This window comes from Bos mutus, chromosome 1 (genome assembly GCF_027580195.1).
Source record: "Bos mutus isolate GX-2022 chromosome 1, NWIPB_WYAK_1.1, whole genome shotgun sequence".
NCBI classification, from domain to species: Eukaryota; Metazoa; Chordata; class Mammalia; order Artiodactyla; family Bovidae; genus Bos; species Bos mutus.
In genome coordinates, this window is record NC_091617.1 from 68,513,170 (window position 1) to 68,525,846 (window position 12,677).

Consider the following 12,677-nt stretch of genomic DNA (forward strand, 5'->3'; position numbering starts at 1 on the left):
CCTACTGAAGAGAACCCATCTGTGTATGTTTCTTTGTAGTTTACAGTGTTTTCATATGGATTCTCCCTTTTCATCCTCACAACAACTCTGGGAGAGGCAATACTTATTATCCCCACTTCCTTGATCAGGTCAGGTAATTGAGGCTCAGAGAAATGAGCAGACTCTTAGGCCTGACATCACGATCTGGAAAAAAACATCCGGGACACTATTAGGGAGTGTCTCATACCAGCTTGTTAGAGCCTGGGCCTTCTGGTGATGCTGTAAGTTTTTATGAGGTCTATAAATATCTACCTGCATTTCTTTTTCCTGGCATCTCTCTCGTATCTAACCTGAAGTTCATGTTTGTTTTGTCAGGTGGCTTCAGGTCAACACCATTTAGTTATGAGGGTTTAAAAGTTGTCCTGGCTGATATCAAGACAGGAGGACTCTGGCCTATATAATCTCTATATCATGCCCCTTACCTTTCATTACTTCCCAAACAATTGGAAAATGAGTGTGCCCTGCTGGAGTCATTTAAGTCCAAAGGTCTAAAAATAGTTTCTAGATTGTTACTTACTGGCAAATCAGTCCTGAGGTGAAGGCTCAACATGGCCAGGTCAGAGGTATAGGCAGGACAAGCACTCAGGCTAGCGTGTGGGTGGACAGCACCTAAACAGCTCCCGGGGGAGAGTGGGTGTGGACATGCTGTGATGTTTACAGTCTGGCTGAGCTGATTCGGAATGTGAACAGGGTCAGAGTCAGCAGATTCTGCCAAGGTCTCATGGGGGATTAAATGATGGGACAGAAAGCAGTGTGCTGCTCATTTCCATTCAGAGATGTTTGGTGGGCTGCAACCCTGATCTAAGCTGCCAAAAGGTCACCTTCATGTCCCAAGCTGCTATTACTGGCGTCTCCTAATGCCAAGGTTACTGTCACAAAGCATCTGAAAGGCTCATCCATCCCTGTCATGAAAGGCCCTCAGTAAGTAATTAATGAACAATCAGCCAAGCTGCCACACTCATTGGCCATGTAAATATGAGGCCCACAGCTCATCATCTTCAAGCTCCAACATCTCTCGACCACAGATCACAGATATGCTTACTTTACCTTCTCCTCTGAAACCTGAAGAGTGGGCACCCGGTGGTGGGAGGCATTCAGGAGGAAATTTTCTGTGTCCGAAGATTGGTTACCGGCTCTCTCCAACACACAGAAAGAACAGCAAACAAAGCAGGTGTTATCCTGAAGCAGGCTTTTCATCATTTAGGTCAATCCATCTGCCCATCCATCCATCATCAAGAGCATATTTCCTCACCCATAGCACTGAGCATACGAAACGGCTCAACCCCTGCTCTGCCATTAGAGTTCATGGTGTAGCTCCAGCGTTTAAATGATGCCCTCATGAAAACGAACCTGTTGTACTCTGAGGTGGTGTGTTTGTTATCACCAGAAAAACACAGTGAAAATGATATTGATTTTATTGCATTATTTTACTGACTAGAACGCCAGACTTAATAGTGGGTATAAGTATAAAAATAATCGAATTCTTACAAATAATATTTTGCTGCTACAGTACTGAATAATTAGTGAAGGTTGCAATTATAATACAACTTTAAATAACATTCTTATAATGGATTTAACACAATCAACCAGGGGCTAAGGTTTAAAGGTCTGCAAAGAGAAATTTGGGACAATGTGAAAACTCAAAAAGTTAATTTTCCAGCTACAGGTTTCATTTAACCAAAAATCCAGCAACACAAACATTAACAAAACTCACAGCAACCCCTGATGAGAGGTCTTTTAAGAAACAGGCAAAATAATACAGAAACCTGGGTTAGTTTCCCAGGTAGACTGGTTCCATCCCATCCCTGTCTCGTCCCATCCTTCCTCCCCAAAAACTCTGCACCCGAAGTGCACTATTATGTATCCAAGAGAGAGAAAAAAAAAAAGGTAAAGCCAGAATCTAACATACAATTTCTTTTAAATATGCTCTTTACAATGCCTAGAAGACAGAGCCAGTATAAGATACGTCTCTTTTTAGACCTCAATTGTCCCCTTGAGTTGCACAGGGTTTTCTGTGAGCACTTTAAATCAAATAGGATGGATTATAACACACTTGAAAAGATACTTTAGCACAACAAATTAACTGACATTTAATACCTTAATCTTTCTGGGGATTCAAGAAAAGAAAAAGAATACATACTCAACAGGCAACTCTACAAAACTGTATCTGTTTCCAAGAATGCACAGGAGAACCTCTGAATGACGCTTTGTCAAGAAGGAAGGAATGGAATGTCCCTTCTAATCCCCACAGTTTCACACAGAAAAGAATCTCTCTGATATTAAGGGTGGTGTTCAATAAGATACAAAATACTGAGATACTGAACTTTGCATTCTTCCTCTCTCTGAAGAAGTGCTCTAGTTTTGAAATCAGTGTATCTTAGAACCATGGGTCAAAACCCTAATTTGGGGTGTATTTCACTTCACTTTTTTTCCTTCAACTAAACTAAGCCAGGAACAGTTGGCCTGGACACCACTCTAGCTTCTGCCAGCAGCACTCACAGTTACAGCAACAGGATGCCCCGACAGTGGGCAAGATGGCTTAATGGGGGCTCCAAAAAGTCACATGTGAGGACTGACCCTGATGTGTCTACTCTGGGAACTTTTATATCTGAATGAACATCATCCTTCAAAGACATTTTCGTGGGCAGCCATCCCGTCTTATCTTTGCAAAGACGTTGCCCTCTCATTTGGGCCAACATTAAGAATGACCTCTTCAAGAACTTAACAGTTACATCTTAGTTCTTGACCTCAAATGCTGATAACTCAGCTTGATTACATTCTCCACTCAGCAATTTTGGCTCTAAATGACTTAGCTGCTTCTGAAAACAAACTTTTGTCAAAGGAGGAAGATTTGTCAGCATCTAAGACATTCAACTGAATAGGTTCCAGACTCTGATAATATTCACAAAAACATGCTTCCAATATGTGGGAAACACAGCCTCACCACAGGAACAGGGCAAGGCAGCACTCAGAAGGATGACTAAGTCTGGCCACGTCTGTCAAAAACCCAGGTCATCACCATACACTTCCTTCATCCAAAGCCACGTACCAATATGCTCCTTGCTAATAAGCATGAGCCAGCCACTATTAACAATGACCACAAGCATCCAAGCAATACATGTAAGGACCTGAAAGGACTTTTCAACATTTTGTTTTTGCACTTTATGGCATTAGTTTAGCTACTGCTTACCAATATTAAACACAACTTTTAAGCCCACTCTCTCAAGCTCTCTTTGATACTGGATGGTGAGGCATCTGCCAGGGAGGTGAGGCAAGAGGTACAGTGGGAAGAGGGAGCCAGGCAGAGGGTATGGGTCCTGGCTCTCTAAGCCAAGGTATTGATCCCCTCTGAAGGTTCCCATGTCCAAGAAATGGGCCCTCTCATGCCCACCTCACAAGGGTGGGGTGAGACCAAGTACTCTGCACAGAGCCTGGCTCTGCTGGGAACACATGAGATGCTCACTGGGACTATTTAGGCTTTCTAAAATGTCTTTAGCAAGGCTGGGTCATGGGGCAAAAAATAAAAGACACCAGATTTCAGACCCTCTGGAGCTTCGGCAGACTCCACAGATGATGGTAGGCCCCAGTGAGCACTGCCCTGCTCTGAGAGTCACCACGCTCTGGCATGCTGAATGACACGGTGGTTCCATGCAGCCCCACACTTTCCTACTGAGGTCTGAGCGTCTTATGGGCAGCTTCCTCAAGTGGGGCCCCACACAGGACCATGGCATTTCTGTGACCAGGAATCACTCCAGGTGCGTGGACTAACCTGAACCTGTGCCTGGGCTTCTGGTCACCAGGGGAGCATCCAGCCTGTCCCCTCAGTCCCGGGGCTGTTGCCCCACCAGCTGTTTCCCAGCTCAGGGAGGACCTTTCTGAAAGTATTTTAACCCCAAGCAGGAATGAAGCCGGCCTCTCCCTTCCTCACCCAGGTGGGCAGCCAGCACTGGCACCCTAAGCCCCCACCCCTGCAAGCCGCCTAGCAACTGCATATGTGATGTGACCTCAGCCTTGCAGGGTGCCTCCGTTTTTCACAGTCCAAGAAAAAACAACTCTCTCAATCCACTTCACATGCACAAAACCACTCCCAGGAAAGCCTCTTTGAAACTCACAGCATACTCTGTTCCGGACGTTGGGATTCTGCTCGACAACACTCTGGGGACAGAACGCTTCATTCAGTGAAGAGTATAGCTTCTGGCCCCGGGCACAGGAGATGACCTGCCAGCTGTGATGTCAGCTGCAGGTGGTGGGCTTGTATGCCTGGGGACGGCCCCCACTGCGGCCCTGGGTCCCGGGGGCCAGCAAGGCTCTGCAGCAGGAGCCCAGAAGCAGCAGCTCCTCGCGGCCCGGCTTGCTGGCTCAGGTGAGCTGAGGCTAGGAGCTCGAGCTCTCCAGTTAGATGAGAGCCCACGAGGCACAGAAAGGCATGTCTGGTTGCACGGAGAGAGGCAAGACCCAAGATCTCTAACAGGTGATCCTATGTTAAGTTCGCACCCACTGACAAAAAGCAGGGTTCTTTCCATGTGTCTCATGAGATGAATGCAATTTAAGCACTAAGTGATCACACCTGAAGAGTAACCTGGCCGCGGCGGGGCGACGGTGACTTGTGCAGACCACGGGACTCAGGAATTTGCACTCAAAACCATTAGGACGGGGATTACACTAGGATTAGATTCATTCTGAAGAGATTAGAGAACCCTGAAGGAACAACCATGCCTGGGCTAGAACGGTCTCCAAAGGCTGCACCATTTCCAGAAGTGTGGGTGTCACTGCACTCCAAGCTTTAGGATGAGAACAGTTATTTTACTTCTGTGTTCACTTCATCCCGAACCAGGATGTTCAAAAGCAGATGACAAAGATCATGGGTCCACAGCAGCAGGTAAAGGCACAGCATTGGCTATGCCCTCCTGGCAGGACCCACACCACAGCCTCATACAAATGTGTGGAGCCGCCTCCCCGCAGGCAGATGCTCCATTCCCTAAACAGCCAGCAATCTTTAGTTCTCAGATGCTAACTTGAATTACACCCCTGTTTCAGGAGGGAACTCCATAGTAGTAGAGAGAGTTACAAATTACTGTTTGAGAGAAAATAAGTTATTTCTTCAATGAATAAATAGCTTTGAGTGGTTGGCTGAACCAACCAACCAACTCTGAGTTTGTGGACGAGATCAGGGCTCCTAGCAAAGATGCCGCACTGGTGGGTAAGCAGACATGCGTGTGGTTCCAGCCCAGCTCCCTGTTCTTCCTTGGGAACCACATACCTGGCTTCCCAAAGCACTGGCGTCTCAGAAAATGGACACACCTGTTCAGCCCATTTCCTGAAGCACATTCAGCTGCTTTTCCATGAGTGGTGAAGTACCTACCAGCTTGGACCCAACCTGCATTCAGACTTCTGCTCCACACACAGCAGCCTTGGCCTCGAGGATGGAGGTCTGAGCCCACACCCCGTGCAGTGCCCTCAGGGCCAGCACCTTCCCCCAGGGTCCTTGCCCAGTGCCCATAGGGCTCACCATGGGGCAGCTGGATGCCTCAAACTAGAATCAAATGAAACTTGTTTTGCTCTGATCCAGATATGAATGGTAACATGAGAAGTAACCGCAAAAAGGAATAATCCTAGATAAATGTGTCCCTTTGACTGAAGAAAACAAACTGGAGCTGTGTGCTTCGCCTCACAAGTTTCAGTTCCTCCCTTTGGGGTTGTTTGGAGAACGTTGCACAAGAAGACTTGGGAGCGTGTGAAAATGCTGCATGCATGTTAACCTGCAGCAATTCCAAACACTAGTGGCATGTCCTTCAGCATCTACTGTTCAGCATGTAGCTACTGGGCAGGAAGACAACGAAAGAGCATTTCACTGTAAATGAATCACTGAATAGAGTCCTATGGAAGTGTCTGAGGAGAAGAGGCCTTTCTAGAGCAGTCTTGGAAAGAATCTGAAAGGAGGCCTCCCTCCCTCCTTCTGCATTTACTAAAGTGCAAACTGAGGAAAACCTGGGTTCCTGCACGGATGCCTAGTGATCAGCCCTAACTAACAGCCACTCCAGAGCTGTGGCCATGCTGCGGTCACGCGGGGACTTGAATGGATTGGCCCGTGTTCACATTCACAGTAGCAATGAAGGTGCCGGGTGAGCAGCCTGCAGTTCCACATCCAGGGGCTCCAGCTGTCCCCTCCACTGTGGTCACGTCCCCCCATGCCCATCCCCTTTCTGCTGCCTGCTCAGGGATGGCTCCACTAGTCCTGGGAGCAGCTCCAGGGTGGTGCTCCCCTGGTGCAGTCAGAGCAATGGGCCCCTCTCTCTTCTGCATTTAGAAGTAGTCTCTTCTCCTGCTCTCATCACTGATGAAAGATGGGTTATACTGTCCGGGGAAAATGCAAGAGTGCCGTGATCCTGGCAATCCAGTGTAGGCCGGGTAGAGTCCATTTCGTTCAAGTTCAGGATTCCTTACACTTGAGGGCTGGTGGCCAAAGAGAAAAGAAGAAAAATCAGTTTAATCTTAGGTTTAAATCTAATAGATAACAAAAAAAGAAACAACGAATGCTACATTTTGATGAATTTTAAATGGAGGCAGCTATACTTAGTATGAGAAACGCTGGGCTGGAAGAAGCACAAGCTGGAATCAAGATTGCCAGGAGAAATATCAATAACCTCAGATATACAGATGACACCACCCTTATGGCAGAAAGTGAAGAGGAACTAAAAAGCCTCTTGATGAAAGTGAAAGAGGAGAGTGAAAAAGTTGGCTTAAAACTGAATATTGAGAACACTAAGATCATGGCATCTGGTCCCATCACTTCATGGCAAATAGATGGGGAAACCGTGGAAAGTGTCAGCCTTTGTTTTTTTGGGCTCCAAAATCACTGCAGATGGTGACTGCAGCCATGAAATTAAAAGACACTTACTCCTTGGAAGGAAAGTTATGACCAACCTAGATAGCATATTCAAAGGCAGGGACATTACTTTGCCAACAAAGGTCCGTCTAGTCAAGGCTATGGTTTTTCCTGTGGTCATGTATGGATGTGAGAGTTGGACTGTGAAGAAGGCTGAGCGCCAAAGAATTGATGCTTTTGAAGTGTGGTGTTGGAGAAGACTCTTGAGAGTCCCTTGGACTGCAAGGACATCCAACCAGTCCATCCTAAAGGAGATCAGTCCTGGATGTTCTTTGGAAGGACTGATGCTGAAGCTGAAACTCCAATACCAAAGCCACCTCATGCGAAGAGTTGACTCATTGGAAAAGACCCTGATCCTGGGGCAGGAGGAGAAGGGGACGACAGAGGATGAGATGGCTGGATGGCATCACTGACTCGAAGGACATGAGTTTGGGTGAACTCTGGGAGTTGGTGATGGACAGGGAGGCCTGGCGTGCTGCAACTCATGGGGTCACAAAGAGTTGGACACGACTGAGCAACTGGACTGAACTGAACTGAACTGATACTTTGCAGAGCAAGGTCTCACCTACAAGTCAGGACCTCCCAGATTGTCTCTTTATGGAACCTGGGACCCTTTGTCCATATTTTAAGGGCAGAGTTTTAGAAACATTATATAATTAAGAGCAGCCCAGGGACCCAGACCTGGGTTAATTATTCCCTTGATTATTATCAAAAGTAATGATTATCTGATTACTATTTTGACTTTCAAAAGGCGTTTCTCTCTGGAGCTCAAAGGCTTTACTTTTTTAAAGTAATTTTATTTATTTATTTATGGCTGTACTGAGGTCTTCGTTGCTGTGCAGGCTTCTTGTGACCGTAGCTTATCTTATTGAAGAGCACAGGCTCTGGGGCACTTGGGCTTCAGGAGTTGCAACTCCCAGGCTCTAGAGCACAACAGGCTGAACAGTTGCGGCCTGCAGGCTTAGCTGTTTCTCAGCTTGTGGGATGTTCCCTGGTCAGGGATTGAACCCAAGTCTCCTGCATTGGCAGGTGGATTCTTTACCACTGAGCCACCAGGGAAGCCCCAACACAATGGCTTTAGATCCTCTATGGCATTTAGTGGTACATTACCATCCCAGCTGAGACAGGGGCCTGGCCTTTGCAAGGTTGTCTGGCCACCCATCAGAGGGAGTTAGGACCCCAAAGCAGGAGGCGAGCTGATTCTCGGGTGTCTCTCTGATCAAATCCCAGCTTAGTGGGTCGTGGCTACCTACCTAACGCAAAAGGAGCCCCTAAACTTAGACTCTGCCTCTACTGACTGCTCAGCCTACTGTCTGAAATGAAGACGGGGCTCATTTAAGTTCATGACTGCATCTCTGTAAGACAACTCTTCAGCTATTGGCCTGGGAACATGCAGCAAAGGTGGGTCTTGTGACGCTGCAGGCCTGTCAGCTGCTCTGTCCTGGCGTTGCTCTGAAGAGCCTCTAAAGGAGGGTATGAGGGTGCGGGCAACCCAGGAGAGATACAGGCTTAGTTTCAGCTGCAGTTACCAGAGGAAAAGAACTTGCCTGACAAGCCAAAGGGAAAGCAAAGCCCTTATGTAGAAATAGGGCTTCCCTGGTGGCTCAGATGGTAAAGAATTTGCCCACAATGCAGGAGACCCAGGGTTCAATCCCTGGGTCTGGAAGATCCCCTAGAGAAGGGAAATGGCAACCCACTCCGATATTCTTGCCTGGAGAATTCCACGGACAGAGGAGCCTGCCAGGACACAGTCCATGGGGTCGCAAAGAGTCAGACACAGCTGAGCAACTAACACTATGGGGAGGTACCAACAGGAACATTTGAACCAGATCGATCTTCGTAACTACGGTTATCTTTCCCCTTGTTTCTTTTTGTTTTTCTTCTATGCCAGGTTCAAAATTTTCACAATCTGTTGAAACTATAGCTTCCTTAGCATGAATCGCCTCTCCCATCCAAAGTCTAAACCCACAGGTTAATCTCTATAGCAACCAGAGAGGCTGTGCTTTTAACAGGATTGCCTAAAGTGATTAAGTCCTCACAGGCAAGGTTTCATTGCTGTACCTCTAACGGCTTTGCACTGCTTTGCGTCACCTGATGACTGTTTATTTTCCAGCTCAGGTATCCCTGCCTGTGTTTGCTTTACGGCTGATGCAGTGTAACACAAAAGAACTGAGCAGGCATGGGAATATGACATGGGTTATTCAATGTGGGACAAAAGAAGCAAGGGTTCAAGGTGGTCTCCCATCTTTCCAAATGACCCAGTCCAGGGCCAGACATAGCAAATTTTAAAAACCTATTGAATCCTCTAAACCTTTTGACAAGTGCTGGTTGAGGATGACATTGAATTATTCTCTTTACACTTTTTCCCAGTCCCTCAGTTTCAACTACCGAACCACATGACATAAAGCATGGCAGACAAGAGACAGAAATGAAAGGGTCAAAGACCAAATACCATTAAATTCTTTCTCTATCTTTTAACTTCCAGTTCTATAACTTAAAAGCAAGTTCAGTGACAAGACATTTATTGCTAGAACCTCATAAAGTACATACTGTGCTCTTTAGAAGTACTCGTCATATCTCAATGTTGAAACTAATAAATACTATGCAAAGAGATAGTAAGTAAATTGAATATTAAATTGTATGAGACAAAGGTATACGCCACCATTCTCTTTTACCCTTAATAAGCTGGAGTGTTTTTACTACAACAAAACAGAATCCCTTGCGAGTTCCCTGGTAGGCTGCTGGTTAGGACTCAGCGCTTTCACTACCAAGGCTCACATTTAATCCCTGGTCAGGAAACTAAGATTCTGGAGGTTGGAAACTAAGATCCTGCAAGTTGTGTGTAGTGACCAAAAAACCAAACCAAAACAAACAGAAAAATCCCAAAACAAAAAAACAGAATCCCTTTAATTCTCCAAGGAAGTTGGAACTGGGAGGTCACTTGGGCATGGGAATACACACCGAGTAATACACGTCTGTCATCTGGAGGAGGTTTTTGGTACTTCCATTCTCATGCATTTCAATAGCTTCTCGGCCCCATTCTTGTGAGCGAGGGTTCTTGGGGTACTCAGCATATGGGGACATCTGGAAATCCCCACTTTTGAAGATAAGTTTGCTTATGTCATTTTTATTCTTTCTGCATGGTAAAAAAAAGAATTGAAAGTTCTGTGAGGAAATGATATTTGTGAAAATACCATCTAGCTTTTCAACAAGGAAAAACAAGCCTAAAGATACCACTGTATTTTTTTTGTAATTGCCCACTGAGAAATGTTGTTATTGTTCTTATTTTTAGTATTTACCTATAAAAATGCAACTAGATGTAAATATATTATATGCAAAAAGCTTCCAACCAAAATGGTCAGGTTACTGGGGGAAGAGAGGACAAAGACAGCTGCAGTGGAGCAGATTTAGACTCTACTGGGGGACAGAGATCACTGTACTGTGGGGGCGGGCAGGGAAACAAGAGTCATAAATTCACAAGGTGTTGGAGCTAGAAGGGCTTGATGGTTCTTTAGTCCAGGGGTTCCCAACCTGCTCCAGGAGCTCTGGGGATGGGGCTTTGTGAAGGATATGACTTCTCTTGGGGTAACAGTTTGCCTCTAGCAAAGCTGGGACTAGAATTCAGGCCTCCCAACTCCTTGGCCAGTGCTCTTCCACTTCATGAAGCTGTTAGGGGGGACTATGACAGAAATCGCCACCTGGCCAGGCAAAATAGTAGCCATTTGCGTGAGCTACCTTACAACAGGAGGTCCTGGTAAGGAACTCAGAACTAATGAGCTACCCAACCGGAAGAACTTGGGAGAGGTCAAAAGGAGAGAGGAGACCCCAGTCCATATGTCCTACTGACCTCCCAGAATCCTCCTTGCTGGAGTCCATCTTGGTTGAGTAATGCGTGCACCACCAGGAAGGACTCTGAGTCAGAATGACTGGCCAGAGACAGCCCAGAAACTAACCCATCACCATGAAATCGGAGACTGCGAGCCACGTGGCAGAGCAGTTCTCCTGGGTTCCCTTACCCTGCCCTTCTCTGCCCGGACACCCCTTCCCAAAAAAGTCTCTTGCTTTATCAGCATGTGTGTCTCCTCAGACAGTTCATTTCTACATGTTAGCAAGAGCCTACTCTCAAGCCTACTCTCTAGGGGTCTCCCTTCCTACAATAGAGCTACTTCACAAACCATGAAAATAGTATGTTTTGTTGGCAGAAATGCCCACCTATATATACACCCATATAAATCCTCATGTCAGCAGGGCAGGGAAACCCTAGCACAAGTTCCTTACCATTGAGAGTCCTCTGACTGCAAACTGTTGGAGAATATATTATTCACCTTCTGTAACAGGCCTCAGATCAGACAGTAAGATAACCTGGAGTTTTCTCCCTCCACCTCACTTTGCTGTAAATGAACTTTCTAGGGAAGACACCACATCATTCAGAATCTTAAAATGTCCAGCCATGGGCCTTAGGTTCTGTCTCTCTTTACAAGCTGAGAATAGATGTGCCTTTGTGCTGCTCCCTGAGGGGTGGAGCATCCGGTCTCAAACAATGCCTCAATGATTCACAACGACCTTCTCCCAGGGACCAACAGTCACAAACTTTCCCCAGATGGCTGTATTACCTGACAGGGTGCTTAGTAGACAGGTGGCTTCTGTGCCCTGCAGAACTCAAGGTCTGTCTCTCTAGCTCCTAGTCTCACACCCAGAACTTTATTTCTACTCGTGAGGTTTCTCTTGGATGCTTTGATGGCAACTTTGTAAACGACAGGTCAAGACTGAACCCTGAAGTCTGCGTCCCTGGGTGGGAGCAGCTGGCCCTCTGCAGCCTTCCTGGAGATAGAGATTATTTTAAAATGCCCTTTGGGTCAATGGTCAAAAAGATAATTTGCTATTTTTGTAGGTCCCCTCCATTAGACATGTCAGGGTAATTCCTGCCATTTATTACCATCTAAACCAAAGATCTGAGTTTTCCTTTAAATGAATAACCACAGAGAAGGGAACTGACTCCTTTTTCTTCCTTTTCCATTCAAAACCCAGTCCTACTGCTATCCAGGAAGCCTAGAGCCAAGCTTACTACTGTCTGCTTATCTACATGCCTGCCACTTCTCCATTGCTAAATATTCAGGCAACCCCTTTCATCTTTGTTCGCTTCTTAATTTTCCCATTTAAAGTGTAAAAGTCAATGGCTGTTGGTATCCTCAGGGTTACACAGCCATCGGTCGTGCAATTTTAGAACAATTTCATCACCCCAGAAATATACCCCACACTCTTAAGCCATTCTTCCCCAATTCTTCCCCTGTCCATCCAGCCCTAGGCAACTGCCAGTCTACTTTGCCTCTCTTGGATTTGCCTATTCTGGACATTCAAATAAATGGAATCATACAGGTATGGTCTTTTGTGACTGGCTTAATTCACACAGCACACTATTCTCAAGGTTTATCCATGTTATAGTGTGATTCAGTATCTCATTCCTTTTTATGGCAAACAACACTCCAACGTATGGATATATCACGTTTTGTTTATCTATCCATCAGCTGATAGATATTGGGTTACTTTCACCTTTTGGCTATCATGAACAACTCCGCTGTGAAAACTTATTCACGCGTTTCTGTGTGAATACCTGTTTTTATTTCTTTTGATACACGAGTGGACATGCTGGGTGGAACGACAACTCTGCTTGACGTTCTGCGACTTTTTCAAAGTGGCTACACCACTGTACATTTTCACCAGCAGTGTATGAGTGTTCTACTTTCCCCACGTT

At 46.0% G+C, this 12,677-nt stretch overlaps 1 protein-coding gene across 2 annotated transcripts in view; it reads right to left on the reverse strand.

Moving 5' to 3' along the window:
* Positions 1-1,436: 1,436 nt before the first annotated feature.
* Positions 1,437-12,677, reverse strand: part of HEG1 (heart development protein with EGF like domains 1) — an 83,803-nt gene continuing 72,562 nt past the window's right edge. For both annotated transcript variants that reach the window (XM_070370440.1, XM_070370435.1), the window contains 2 exons: positions 9,887-10,061; positions 1,437-6,492 (listed from right to left, as the gene is read on the reverse strand). In XM_070370440.1, the coding sequence (XP_070226541.1) occupies positions 6,343-6,492; positions 9,887-10,061 (325 nt within the window). In that variant the 3' untranslated portion in view covers positions 1,437-6,342. The remainder of the gene's footprint in view (positions 6,493-9,886; positions 10,062-12,677) is intronic.